Here is a 15,644-nt window from a genome sequence, read left to right as displayed (position 1 = left end):
TTCGTGTCTTAGGCCATCAATGTGTACTTACGATGGGGAATTGTTTAATTTGGACGATGGGGAATTGTTTTAATTTGGACTATGTGCATGCTCTTTGAGATAATGACCATAGACCTGCATTATATGACTGACAGACAAGAACGGTTTGACCTAAAAATATCAAAATTGAAACTACTGCGGAAAAAAAGACACCTACATCTTGGATGCCCTTGAGGTAAGCTAAAACATACCAAAAATTAATTTCAAAGTGAACTATTCCTTTAAATGGAATGCATTTAAACACATAGCATTTAAACACTTGCCCTGTCACCGATTATAATAATACATATGCATGTACTGAAAAAAATATTTCAACTTACCTTTATTAATCACTATCTGACTGAGAAACTTATATGAGAGAGACACAAATTTTCTCTTTGTTGTTTTCTTCAATTTTAAGTTGCTTGGATAAATCTGCTAAATCTGCTAAATCAATAACGGAATATCTATTGAATATCTATTGACACCCCAAAAAAACAGGAGACACCTAAAAGAATAAACAAAGCCTTTCTATTAATTTGCTCACAAATACATGGCAGCCATGGAGAAAAGTATGTCTTATTTTGATTTCAGAACCACACAGAAGACATAACAGGATCCTTCCAGTGTCACGTTGTCTAAAGAAAACAGTGCTAGGTGAGTTAATGCCTCCATTTATCTCATTTGATGGAGGTCAAACCCTAATAAAAAAAGAGCACGACTCTCGAGGACTGATTTCTGTTAAAATTAGATGTGAAAAAACGACACGGAGCAAAATAACAATAAGGAATAACAAGCTAACATGAGATTGCTCTCGAAGCCTCATTTGGAGAGGCCATGGCTGCTATTAGCGCGCAGCTGTGCAGGAGGCTGGCAAGAACATCTCATTACGCGGACACAAATCTTCCACTGCTGAAGAGAGCAACCTTTCCACTCAGCCCACTCCTACATAGTAGTGGAGAGGACCCAAAAGCCATGTTCAAAGCCACCGCATTAGATCACTCGCAGGCACAGCACATCGGATTGATAGAGCAGAGGCTTGATGTGCTTCAAGAGGCTACCCATTGGAGAGTAAGCCAATTGCATTTATGATGAGGCAATCGGCCAAAGCGGCCCTCAGCGGAGACACGATGCACTGGCTCTTGCAGTTCAACTGTAGAGACGAGGGGATCAATCCGGCAATCTTTGTGCTTTCCGAAGGGCCTTTGAATATTTGCATTTGTGCAAGACAGAGAATCCACAATTATTCTCCTCTTCCAGAAACAATCAGGGACAAATGTGGTCTGATGACAAGCATCGACATGGTCTGATGACCGCTTATCAGGAGACAGGCTGTTTGAAATGGACCGCTGGCTAATTGCCATTGTTCCGGAACAGAGCTTTGATCATTGGGCTAAATCGTGGCGACCCCAAGGAAGATTTATTCTTTCGGTATCGTTAAGGCCATGATTGTTTCTTTTCTCCACATTCTTTTCAGTCTAATACAGTGATTGCAAAATTACATCAAGCATTATGATAACGACCTCCCTTCACAATAACTTGATTAAAACCAGTATGAATTGTCTGTAGGGTGTTATACCCATGAGTACACAGACACCTGCATATTTAGTATCTAAAAAAAGAACATTCTAATTATACAGACCTTCATTAACACAGAAAGCTTGGTTGTTGGTTGCACAACCAATCATACATGAGCACCATCCTCCCAAGGTGACAGAAGAAGTTTCAAGACTCAAAATAAGAAAAAGATTTAGAGAGAGAGAGAGAGAGAGAGAGAGAGAGAGAGAGAGAGAGAGAGAGAGAGAGAGAGAGAGAGAGAGATACTTTAAAAGTTCCAGGTTTGTGCACTGATGCAATAGAATGATCATATACAGTACTTGGTTCCTCATAGAAACTTCCAGTGAACAGTTCTTAGAACCATTCGTAAAGTAGTGTGAAGAACATTTTAATAATCTGAATACCTTTTTTTTTTTTACTATAAAATAAAACTTTTGTGCAATGGAAAAGTTCCATGGATGTTAAATGGACCAATAAAGAAGCGTTTTAAGTGTACAAAAATTGACATTTTACTTGTGGGTTATCATTTGATTTGAAGTCAGGCAAATTAATGTTAAATGACATATAACATTTACTCAAAATGTTATAACCCACCTCACATTCTTTTGACATGCAGTTTTTTAGGGATAGGTTAGATTTAACTTTTTATTTAAGTTTGTAGCATACTGTATAAATGTGGAAGATTTATATCAAAGTTTAAGGCAACACCAAGTGAATATGGTAAAATATTAACTAATATATATCACCATACTACCCCAGTTGATTACATTAAGAATTGCAAAACAAAAAAGTATACAAAATTGTCTGAAATGTTATGTTTAAATATGAAAATGAGGCATCATCTAATTAAAAATGCACTGATTTGCATACATTTCTAGAACAAAAATCTAAACATTGGATGAAGCCAAGCTTTTAAAGGAATAAAAAAAAAACAATTTTTAAAAAGTTTTTTTTTTTTTTTTTTTTTTGGAATAAAATGTTGTACAAAATCAGGCAAAGTATGAACAAACCCCTCTTTAAAAACCTTCACAATATAGATAGGAACAAAACTAACGTTTTGTGTGTGTAAGTGCTACTGAAGTGGAGATTTCTGACAATTGTGTTTTTTTTTTTGTTTTTTTTTTTGAAAACGGCCTTTAAAGATATTGTCCTTGAAATCTACAAACACAAATAGATAAAGTGCTATAAAATATACACTTAAAATAGTATTTTGATTTTTTTTTTTTTACTAGTCTCTCTCAAAAAACCTCTTTATGAAAAGCCAAAAAGCACAAAATCTCAAAATTGACAGATGCATGAAAAAACATGTTTTTGTCTGCAGTGGCTCACCTTAAGATTAACAGCTCAAACAACACTGGATTACAAAGTGAAAAAGAGTGACAGCATTCCCATTCTCTTTTCGGCTAATTGAGCTTTACCGATCATACTTATGACAAAATAGGTTGAAAAGCGCTGGTCTATTCCACCTACACCATGAGGAGGAAAAACCCTACAAGGGTGTTCACCAGTTTGAAAATTTATTTTCATATAAAAAGACACTCTATGAAAACAGTAGAGGACTACTTTGTACAATCTTATGTATAAAAAAACTTAAATGGTGCAAGGAGGATTCTCTGTGATAGCCATCTTCTTTAGCCAATGGGATTGTGTGTGCTGGCAAGGGAAGGATCCAAAAGTTTCAAACATGTCAAGCCATGAAGAAAACATCCCGCAGATCAGGAAGTCCAAGGAAACATATTCATTCTTCAATACGTCCACACTCAGCTGTTCTCCATTCATTTTCCGACGATCATCCTCCTCACAAAAATACATCTCATAAATTGTATGTGACTGTAAGGCCATTCTCAAGTTTTTTTTTTTTTTTTTTTTTTTTTTTTTTTAAGAGTAAAACATAAATCTGTTCAAAACATAGTTAGTTTAGTAGGATTTTGGGGTGTAATTCTCCAGCTTCAATAAGTAGGGCTCTGTAAACGTCTATGGAAAACCCAACACTCATATACAGAGACAGACATAGAGTGGAATGACAGAATGTTGAAACGGTCGACGTCTGCATCAGACAAAATAGTAACAAAAACAAAACAGGCACTGTAAATGAAGCAGGGTTTGTGTACAGCTGCGTGGTTGATAAGAGAACAACTCGTAGAACTAAAATAGCTGACTCACCTGTTTGGTTTGTCATACTGATCTTTCAAGACAAGGCTGCAAATCGCTTCAGAAAGAGAAATGACATCACTTCCTTTCACCCAAGACTGTCTAAATTCCAAACATTACGAATTTTAAAAAGTCAAATTTGATTGTCCGGTGCGTCCAAAATCACATACTAAGTAGGGATTACATTTGAAATTGTATTTACTTTGTGTCCGTATAAAAGTGCATTCTTGGGTAGTATGAATGAAATTTGGATGTACTACATCCGCTGTGTTGCTTCGCTTCACTGCCATTCATAAATCCTCTCCCATGGCCCCATGGGATATTAAAGTGTCCATCGAATGCGCACTTCAGAAACTCACCAGAAGTAGTAGGTCATCCAGGGACTTTTCGCCAACTAGTTTTCGAATACTATGTATTCAGAGTCAGACATACTACTCCTTTGCCATACTGTTTTCCAAATATAGTAGGGAAGTATTTGATTTAGGACGCAGATATACAGTCCAACCACATTTGAACTTTTTACTTTTTGTAACACATAACCTTGATGCTTTGGCTTCTTTAGGAACTATTTTCATTGGTGGAAAGATATGCAAAAAACAAAAACAAAAACAGCAATTTTAGTCAGAAACTAATGTTACACAATATTAACGTCTTGTTTATTGAACTGTTAAAAGCAATATCACAATTACTCAACAGTACTGAATATCAGCACAACTGTGATCATCTTTTGCCATCGCTGGCTCATGTGATATTGCTTATCCCAAATATGAGAATAATATTCAGCCTTTCTAGACTGCGGTTGAGAAGGGAGGCGAAAAACTTGTTTTAATTGCCGTGGTGGTTTGGAGATACTTCATGGGGACGAGGCAGCCCATGTTCCCCATTAGTGCAGATTACTTGCAAAGGTTGAAATGGCATGCTCTAGTCTTGCCATCTGTGCCTATATGATATGCTGACTTCAGGGATCTTTGAGCAGATGAAATTCGCGCCAAGTAAGAAAATGTCAGGACAAATCGTTATTCCCTCAAGATAATTACCACACCTTTTTCTCTCCCTCGTTCGCCCTCTCTTTCTCGCTTTCCGAGTCTCCGTGTGGAGTTACATCAGCCAACACAACTAATTAACGGGTTATAAAGAGGAGTGGGTTGGCAAAGATGACCTCTTCAGTCTGCTTAGCATTAAGCCAACTGATAAACTTCACAGTCTGAGTGCAGAAATAAATTTGAATCGATCACTGGTTTTCAAATGAAAACCTCACAAAGGGCTACTTTTTGCAAGAGCAGAAATGTAGAGCAACTTAAAGATAGAGAAGAAATGTGGAAACCTAGCACCATCCCTGACAGCAGACCTTTGTGTTGGTTCAAAATGGAAACGCTCTCAGCTGGAAGTGTGTCTCTTACTGGATAAGCCCGTTCTGGAACACCAAAGCTCTTTATGACTGGAATACCAAAGCTCTTTATGACTGGAATGTGGATTCTTTCGGTTGCTTTGTGCAGGATGGATCAAAGATGCTTCCCTGGTGCGAACGAATGTGAATTTGACATTAAATTTTTCTGTCAAGCATTTTGGAAAACCTAAACAAAACACAATCACACAGCGGTATGACAATAAAGACCTACTTCCACCCATAAAAGGATACCTGAAGCTTAGACGTACAAAAAAAAAAAAGACATCTTTTAGAAAATGGAATACAAAGAATAATGGACCAAAAAATTTCAAAGCTAAAATAAGCATATGAGTACAGTAGGCCTGATGCAGAGAACAAAAATGCAGAGGATGGCACATATTAATGAATGCTTTCAAAATTTCCTCTCCTGTGGAAAAACAAAGCAAGAAAAAAAGAAACGGAACTTGAACCATCCAAGGAATGAGAAGACAGAAAAAAAAAAAAAAAAAAAAAAAAAAAAAAAAACCCTAAGGGGTTATTAAACAGTGTGCGAATCATCAGTACTGATTTTTTTTTCGTTCCTCTATAAAAAGAAGGGTGCAGAAATATTATTTTTTAAATTCCCAAATCATCAAACAGGTGAAAGAGAATCCTTTCTGGAGTAAAATCAAGACAGGAAACAGTTTGTTAAAAATGTTTTACCATACTCTCCGGGCCCCTCTCTTTCATTTAATGTCTCTGTGTGAAAATATAGAATAGAGCACTCTTCATCTCTGGTCTGTCCTCACACCTGTAAACAAGTACAGAATCCTTTAGAACACGTCTTGCTGAAGATCACTGACAGCGTGAGTACGTAAGAGGGTTTTAGTTGTCTCTCAGTTTGTTTTAGGTGTGTGTTCTCTTCACACTTCAGTCTGGAAGTCTCCTTCGGATGTGTCAGGTGTGTTGGCTGGGGATGTGTCCCAGGGTTTACTGCGTAACTCCAGTATGTCCTTATGTTCGTTGGAGCCACACATCTGCTCAGGGATCATGGTCTTAAAGCCGTCCCAAGATCGCTGGTCGTCTGTGGTGGACTTGTCCTGAATATGCACATACAAAAGGAAAGAGAAAAATTTAAATTAAAACCTGGGCATGAAAGTTAGTCACCTTCTTTAACCTCAAACATTCTCTTACCCAAAGTATCATGGTAATCATAATTTTTAAAGATGCATATATTTCCAGGAACTCATTGTGTAAAATATACATGGTTGTAATTTGATTATATTTTTATTATCACAGTGGTGGCTAACCCAAAGTTATACAGTATACACACTGAAAGCTTGGGGATAATACGATTTTTTTTTATTTTTATTTTTTTTTTTTTTATTCAGCAAATACGCATTAATTGATCAAAAGTGACAGTAAAGGCATTTATAACGTTATAAAGGATTTTTATTTCAAATAAATGCTGTTCTTTTGAACTTTCTATTTATCGATAATTATCTTCCCAGACAGCAACAGTGTCGGCCCAGATCCGGCCCACATCTGGTACACATGGATTCCACACGTTCCAGATGTGGGCCGGATCTATGTTGCTATCTGGGTTGGTTTCCACAAAAAAATATTAAGCAGCACAACTGTTTCCAACATTGGTAATAACAATAAATGTTTCTTGAGCAGCAAATCAGCATATTATAATGATTTCAGGATCACGTGACACTGAAGACTGGAGTATTGATGCTGAAAATTCAGCTTTGCATCACAGGAATAAATTTCATTTTAAAATATATTAAAATAGAAAAAAAAATATTTTGATTTGTAATAAAATTTCACAACATTCCAGTTTTTACTGTATTTTGATCAAATATAATATAATGGATATAAAACATGAACATAAATCAAATGTTTATTTATAATGTGTTTAAAAAATCTATATACACATTGGCCACCACTGTAACAACAACACACTTATAATAATTGACAGGAAGCAGATCCCATTTTTAATTTTACAGTGCTATAACAATATCACTCATAACTATGGTATTCTGGAAGAAACTATCACTATCATGGTCATTTTTAGACCTGTCAGGAGCATCGCAAGGCTGGAAAACAACATTTTATCTTGTCTGGGCCGTAACTAATGGAAATGTGCTCAGGCATTTGTAATTCGCATTTAATGCGCCTGAATGCACGTTACAACAGAAGCATAAAGACTAAATGCCGTTATAGTCTTGCTACATTACAACTCGTCTATACAACATATGGAGCGACTTGCTCATCGGCATTAGTGGTGACCTGTGCTGCGTTTTATACCCGGCTATTCCTGGTGTTCATTACTTCAGATGGCCAGAACACATATCTTCTCCATCCCATTGAGGCTAATGATGTATCCTACAGCTATACGGCCTCTTAATGCTAGCTAAATTGCATTATACAGTAGGGGCAGATTAATCTAATCACATACAAAGAGTGAGGAAATATGAAGTTAGGATTGTAAGAATTAAAAAAAAGAGAGACAGCCAGAGCCAGGCCATTCGAAGGGAACTCTGTTAAGACCTGACGAATTCATCTCGCCATTTCCCCTCCTCTTGAATCTATTCCCAACTTCCCTCGAAAATGAGATGAATGAACCTGCATATCTCGAAACGTTTGAGGCGATCAATTACAGGGTTGCTGTCGGCTCCCCCTCAGCTCAAACGCCCGCTGATTGCGCGTGTGACGGATTGGGAAGATTGGAAAACACCACGTAAATGACTCGTCTGTGGTATGACTGAGAATAAGTTTCTCTGCCTCCCTCTTGTTCGTGAGTGTTTGTGAAGGGGGGAGGCTTATAAACTCCTCAGGGAAATGAAAATATGGGCACTCACACACACATACACTAAACTCAGACATGCACATTATAACAATATTTCCAAGCAGAGCAGAATGTCTTCTCTTTTGGCTTTCATTCACAACCTCTGGTTGAGTTTGTTGGCTCTTGTAAGCAAGTTTCCATCCACAAGGGGGCGATAGCAGCCTGATTATAATTCACCCAATGTAACAGGCTGACAGTAGGCAAAATGGATACAAAAAGCATAATCTGGCATCCAATTTGCATGCTAAACGCTGAAGAAGGAACATTTTGTCGAGCAGAAGTGTTGTTAATGCTGAAGAGGAGCCCGACTTTATTCCTAAGAGAAAGCTAACGCGATTGTGCTGCTCTTGCGTATTTCCTTTCCCCTCCATCTCTCTTCCTCTCGATCGCTCTACTCGCAACAACCTTCCTTCACTTCCTCTCGCTTTCTCTATCTCTCCTCATCAGGATTTTCTACTTACACTCGAAGAATTCTTTTCACCTCCGGCAGACGAAATGCTCCATCGCTTTTCCCTCTGTTGCAATAAAAAATGAGGATGGGAGGAAAGAAAAATAAAGGAAGAGAGACAGAGAGGGAGAGAAAGACAGGCAGAGAGCACAGGGAGAGAGAGAAAGAGAGAGAAAATGAGGGAGGATCACAGTCACAAAACATGTCTGAGGGGAAGCGATGTTTGTTTGAATTTTTGTTACCTTGATGGAGGAGTCTGTCTATAGATTCAGTCTTGGAGGCTTGCGCGCTCCATCCCCCATATTTCTTTTGCACACAGACAGAGACGACTTAAACGTCTACAGCACTATGCTCAACATATGACAAGAGAGGTGACTGCTAACTTCAGCATGTATGAACCATGTCTGTATTGAAACACTGCAGTAGAGGAAGAGGAAGCTTAGCACTGCACGCTAAAGGGAAGGAGATTCTGTGAATTTTGGAGGCAAAAAGGACATGGAGATTCAAATCCTGCTGCTTACCTTCTAAAGCCGGGCTCACACTACAGGAGATTTTAAATCTTAACCGATTGTGAAATTTGGTTGCATTACGCACATAAGGAGAATCTTCACAGATTTTAAATCTCAAACCTGCACACATTACAACATTTGAAATTCGTGGTGCACCACATACTACAAGATATTCTTAAAGGGGTCCTATTATGCCCTTTCAAAAAGTCTTGATTGTTAAGAAAAATCATTATTTTACATTATTACAGCACCTCTCTCCCCAGTCTGGCTCAAACACGCCGATTTAGATGAAGCCCCTCCTTCCGAAAAACGAAATGTGCTGTGATTGGTTAGCTGGCCCAGTGTGTTGTGAATGGCAGAGTTTAGTGCGTGTTCGGAAAATGTCAACCCCTCCATAACTGCGAGTTCTTCTGTAGTGTAAATATAAATAAAGATGCCGTCAATTTCAAACCAATTCAAGTCTGATTCAGACCCTGACAGTGTTAACGAAAAAGAGGATCATGCAGAACGAATTTCTTGCATGGATTTTGCAAGCACAGAATTCACAGGACGTTTCAGAGTGGTATGTTATTTAGAAATTTTCTTATACATTATAGATACAATGTTTTCCTCCATTTAATCATGATATTTGTCGGAAAACTAAAGTAATAAAAACGTAATCGATCACAAAACCATAGTTAATTTTCCTAAGGAGCAGTGAACCGTCTTACAAAAGCAACATAAAACAAGCTGTTCTCCATAAAATGTGCAGCGCACAGATAAACGTTGGGGTTATAATGTTAAGGAACAGTGTTTAAAATAAATTTTAACCACTCTAAGTTCGTCAGCCTTAGGAAGGTTAAACAAATGAGTTTTGGAAACGGGATGAAAAAATATCTCTTTGACATAGCGACAACACTGTCTTCTCTAACGCAGCTCAACCAGGCCTCTTCACCTTTTTCGCATATTCCGTGGGCGGCTATTATTTAAATGAGGGACATTGTGACTCCATAAGATACAGAAAAATCATGTTGGTCATGTTGTAGTCCAAACAAGCCGTTCGTTGTTGTTCTTGAAAAGGGGATTCTGTTAAATAAAATATCTCCCTTTGGAGTGTACTTTAAGCTTTGTAACCTTACAGATCTTTTTCTATGCTCAAACAGCAACATCACAGACTAGTTGAAAAAGTGAAAAAGCATAATAGGACCCCTTTAAGATCATCATACCAGATTTAACATACTCCGTTGTCCAGCCATATAGCTGCTTGTTGTTTTGCGGTTGCCATTTCAGAAGTTCTGTCTCCTTGTAAACTTGTCTCTCATTGGCTATTGTGGAAGTTTAAAATCCTAAATATCAAACATGTTTGATATTGTTCAGGAGGCCTCGTTGTGTCCGTGAGCAGATCGGAAGGTTTAAGATTTGATCTGTAAACGCCTAACATTATCAGGTCATCCGTCTGGGCAGAACATCGGAACCGACCAATGCCCTGGACGCGGATGGGGTAAATTGGGCATAAATCGGCCTGAAACTCCTGTAGTCTGAGCCCGACTTAAGGCAGCATATGCTTACTGAAATATAACCTTATTTGTGACATTTGGAACGCACTATATAGTATGTAGAAACTTTATATGCAGTGACTAATGACATAATAAAAGTATAAAATAGTAAAACAAAAGAAAAAAGTTAAAAAAGTTCATTCTAGATAGATTTTTTTTGGTCTTCCTTTGTACTTGCGTTCTTGAGTATTGGAATTGAATGTCGACGCTTGATGATGACATAGTTCGAATGCATATTGAGAAACGGCCCTATTGTTTTCATTTGTCGTGCGTGTCCTTGCGATGAGGCACATGTTTCTGCGCAAGTTTGATATGAGGCTGCCTTAGAAATTAGTCAACAAAATGTTTCTGCCTTCCTTTTGGAATCAGGAGTGCACTTATGATGCTGTTTTAAGCCGCCTTTCCACTGAACACGACATTCGCATACGATTGTCGCATTTCACCCCCTAGTGTCAGTCGCACAGAACTTTGAAATTGGTCGTGAAGCAACCGCTACCCTCGGCTATTCACAATGGTAAAATGAATGATTTTAATGAATGTAATGCATGCATGAATATATCCACACAAAACAAATGACCCTCAATACATCTAAAATAAAAACATAGTAGATTTTATAGAGCTAATCAATATAAATATTGATTGAATAATTCAAAAATATTTTTTTCTGCCATAATTATTAATAACCGTCATTTTACAGAAAATTGCGTTTACAGAATGACGTTAAAGTGTAAAAATATTGGTCATTCTAGCTGTGCGCTCATAGTTTTGATTAGAATACATCACATCCGGTCGCATACAGTCTAGCTGCAGAAGTTCAGATATTTCAACGTATCCAAAGCTCAAATCGGATCTGCAATTTCTGCATTCGCATATGAACGGAACTCCACTCAGCTCCCGTACTACTCTCTATTGGAAATCAATGACTTCCGGTCCGACAGATGTCATTTGTCGTGTGCAGTGGAAAGGCGGCTTTAGTAGGCAGATCACTACAGCTATTCTGTCTTTACAAATTATTTACCAAGTCCTTACAGAGAACATTACGGATTTATATAATTTAAAAATGGATTTCACTCTCTAACTCTCTTTTCTGTCTCCTGAAAGTGGTCATGGGTATGAATGACATCAGCAAAAACACATATTGTCTGTGGCTGCATCTGAAATCGCATTCATCCCTACTGAATTTACAGTACTCATAAAACAGTAGGCAAAAAGTACCCGGATCACCTTCTTCTTCCGGGGAGATTCTGAAGTGTGCATATGATGGACACTTCACTATCCCATGAGGTCACGGGAGAGGATTTGTGAATGGCGGTGACGCTGGTAGGTCACATGATAAGGGCAACATGGCGAATGTAGTACATCCAGATTACATTCATTCTATACACACATTCATACCATACTTTTTTAGCGGTCACAAAGTAATTACTTATTCAAAATAAGTACCTTCTCAAGAGAGTATGCGATTTCGGATGCAGCCAGTGTGTCTGAACTACCCTAGAGTGCTGATGAAGCATATGAAAATGAAAGTAGCCTACTATTATTCGAATCACTCCTTTGATTTTCCTCATCCTTTCCTGCATAACATTCAGTCATAATTCCATCTAGCATTTTTCATTCTTTTTTTTTTTTTATTACCCACAAAAGTTAGTTTATACCCAAGAAAGATTCACCATTTACAACTGTATCTCTCACACAAAGGCACTCTTTTGGATTCAAGGACTTAGTAATAGGTGAGTGCAGAAAGCAAAGAGAGGCACAGCAACACAGCAGTGACCACAACCTACAGTATGTGTCCAGCACACAAATGAGAAAGCACAGGTCAGATAAGAAGTCGGCTGTTGCACACTGAAGCAAAGGAAAGATGTGAAAGGAGCAGTGTCTACAGCAGCAGGGCAGCGGGGGAGAGCAAGTTCAGTCGCTGTGGGAGTTCTGTACTGGTCTAGAAGTTTCTATGGAGACTATAGGTTGGAAAGGACAAAAAGAATCACTCTCTATGAGTGCTGTGGCTCAGACAAAATGCTCTCTGGATGAGATTTTGTTTTGTTACCTTTTCTCTGTTTGTCGCCCTTGGGTCTGCTGACTGCCTGGCTACAGTCAAACTATGACAGAAAACATGTAGTTTCAAACCAAGGAAAGACAAAGACAGGTAGCAGTGCATTATGACCAAAAAACAAACAAACAAACAAATGCAAAACAATGCAGCAACAATAAACAAAATCATAAGCAGTAGGTCAAAATCCAGAAAAAAAGCGTATAACAATCACAGTAAAAAATGCTGGGTTGTTACAACCCATGTTTGGGTCAAATATGGACAAACCCAGCCATTGGTTTAATTTTTTTAGTTAAATTGAAACTTTTTCCCCGCCAGCGGTTTTTGGTAATTGTAACAAAAAATCATGGCCCACAGAATATTTTGTTGTATGAAGATCTAAACATGCAGTTTATCAAAAGAAAGAACTCTCTGCTTAAAAAATAAATAAATAAATAAATATTCTAGCATAATGCATTATTTTTTTCATAAAAAAGCAAAATTTTGAGCAAAAAGCTGAGAAAATCGTGTTTTTGTCTAAGACTACGTCTGGATGGGATTCAGAACGATGATCAAAACATAGATGGAGTAGATTGAGTCCATCAACACGCCCAAAGCTGGCACAGTCCTAACCACTTCCTGGGTCGACATTTCACTCGGTAACATTAGGCTGTTTTGATTTAAATGCTGTTTATTGTTGATGATCACATTATTTTTTATTTTGCATCTGCTTACATGAGATCACTCGTTTCTGCTTCTTCTTTGTCTGTGTTTTGATCTGGAGATACTGTACTCGTTCAGGTGATGCCTAATAGCGCCCCCTGCCTTATAACAGTGACAACACAGAAAGCCGTCAAATCTCGTCAATGGGAAGCGTTTTCTCATAAAAGACAAGATAACTCGTCAGTGGCAGGGAAAGAGTTAAACCATATTTGACCCATGGTTGACATCATGGGTTGAAAAAACTTTTTTTTGAGTGAATGGATTGAGTAAAACAACATGGGTTTGCAACACAGAAGAGGAATGAGTATAGCACGACAAGGCCTCTGTCAGAGATGAGTGTCTGGGGTAATGGTGCGTTCAAGTCATGTCAGAAAGATCGTATTTACGATTTGAACGCACATGAACGCCACCACAAAGTCATAAACACAAGTGGGAAATTGGTGGATTTTGGAAAATTGGGAAATTTGGGGAAATTGGTGGATCCACCAACTGGATTTTCTTTGAGACCTGATACGAGTTGGGGGTGTGTCAGTGAGAAACATGGAGGAATACCACAGTACATAGAGGTTTTTAGCAGTGACTTTTTATTTACAATGATATAAACTAATTGCCTGTACAAAATATAATAGCCAGTGTTGCCAAGACCGCAGTTTTCCTGTGGAATTGGGAAACTTTTACACTGTTGCATGGGTTGTTTTTTAGTCCGCGGGTTGAAGCGAATTTCTTAAATTAACTGGTGCTAAAACACTGCAGAAAGCATGCACGTATAAACTACGCAATCTTAGTGAATTCTTCCCTCTACATTTATACATTACAGGAGGAGATATCAGTGAGCTTTGGGGTCTCCAAACCAGAATAAATGGCCAGAATGTTGGCATAATGTACAGATTAGACCATTTGTTTCAGTGAAATGTGTGTATCTTAACTCCAATACAGTATTAAAATATGATCGGATAACCACAATAAATGTTGATGTATACGGTCACTTTCATTGCATACATGACCTCTGTGTTCCCTCCATTATAAAGTTATACATTATGTATAAAGGATAATGCGCTAAAAGCCTTATCTGGTCTCTCTGCCTTGACAACTACTGCTGAGTTATACAGCATTATGTCAGCTTGGCTAATAGTCTGTAATCTATTCTACTCTGTTCAATGTTAAAAGAACCACAAAAGGGCAAAATGGACACAAAACTGTCACTAAAATGAATATTATCCCTTCTATGTCATGATCCAGATATGAGCCGAGCTACAATACAGCAAGAACAGAGCCCAACATGGCCAAATCTGCAGACATGACATATCTCACTAATTATGTCTTAATTGGCACAGACTGCAAATTAGCATTTTGATGTGTGTGTGTGTGTGTGTGAGAGTGTGTAAGAGTCCCATCCCAGCATTAAGCCCCTTCATTAAGCTGTTTGATGGTGCATCTGCTTCAAGTTTGGTCAGCACAATACTCTGTAAAGAAAATATCATTTTGGGGCTAATTTTGCGTGGACAAAAGGCAAATACAAGACCGCAAAAAAAATCAGTTATTTAATTAATGCCACAGAGGTCTCTAGATGAAGCTCCAACAAATGAGGAATCTAGAGAGAGATGGTGAATGTCGGGGAAAGCATACATCTGCTACTCGCCCTCACTAGAGCAAATTGTTTCAAACAACTTCACAGTTGGGCTCTGATACCAATAATTCAACTCAACTGCAGGGAAACAGTTTCATCGAGGCATAAGCAAACACGCTAAGATTAGGTAAACACTCAGATGCACTAAAACGCGCTTATAAACACACACACTCTGCTGAGTACTGATAAATGCTAAGAGCATAACCTTTACAGAAAGACAATTACAGTATTTGATTCATGAGAACACCTTGCACTGTTACTATACGTTATCAGTGCTATATGGTTTTGAAATGAGCCATTTGTACTAGAAAGCAGTTTGATTTGTACTAGTTGATAGGGGTCACAAAATGTAATCATGGTTTGGATTAAACTTTCAAATAGATGAAGGCCTTTAACACCTATATAGTATATACAGTACTTTGAGTATGACTCAACTAGGATACATATTTTAGCTGCAATCACACACACACACACACACACACACACACACATATATATATATATATATATATATATATATATATATATATATATATATATATATATATATATATATATATATATAAAACAAGCAATGTTTTATTTTATTATTTTGCCATGAATAATTTGCAACATTAACAACAAGTATTGTGGATAGGGTGTTCTGAGTTGTTACAAGATGGGTTTTTTCACCCAAAAAGTATTCAGGTAAATATAATGGTTTTATAATGGCCACAAATTAAGAATTAATTTGCCTGTTTTAGTAAATCGTGCCAATGATTTACAATATTCATAAATTTTTGTTAAATCATAGCAATGAATTAAGTATTTCGTTCCTACGACTTTGA

At 37.7% G+C, this 15,644-nt stretch overlaps 1 protein-coding gene across 1 annotated transcript in view; it reads right to left on the bottom strand.

The window, feature by feature from the left end:
* Window positions 1–5,170: 5,170 nt before the first annotated feature.
* The window catches only part of adgrb2 (adhesion G protein-coupled receptor B2), a 331,945-nt gene continuing 321,471 nt past the window's right edge, over window positions 5,171–15,644 (bottom strand). The window contains 4 exon segments of the mRNA XM_082187020.1: window positions 5,171–6,192; window positions 8,408–8,461; window positions 12,486–12,527; window positions 12,529–12,537. Of these exon segments, the coding sequence (XP_082043146.1) occupies window positions 6,016–6,192; window positions 8,408–8,461; window positions 12,486–12,527; window positions 12,529–12,537 (282 nt within the window). The 3' untranslated portion in view covers window positions 5,171–6,015.

Source organism: Leuciscus leuciscus (genome assembly GCF_965113295.1).
Source record: "Leuciscus leuciscus genome assembly, chromosome: 12".
In the NCBI taxonomy this organism is placed as follows: domain Eukaryota; kingdom Metazoa; phylum Chordata; class Actinopteri; order Cypriniformes; family Leuciscidae; genus Leuciscus; species Leuciscus leuciscus.
The sequence above is the reverse complement of the archived record's forward strand: the minus strand, read 5'-3'. Positions and strand labels throughout refer to the sequence as shown.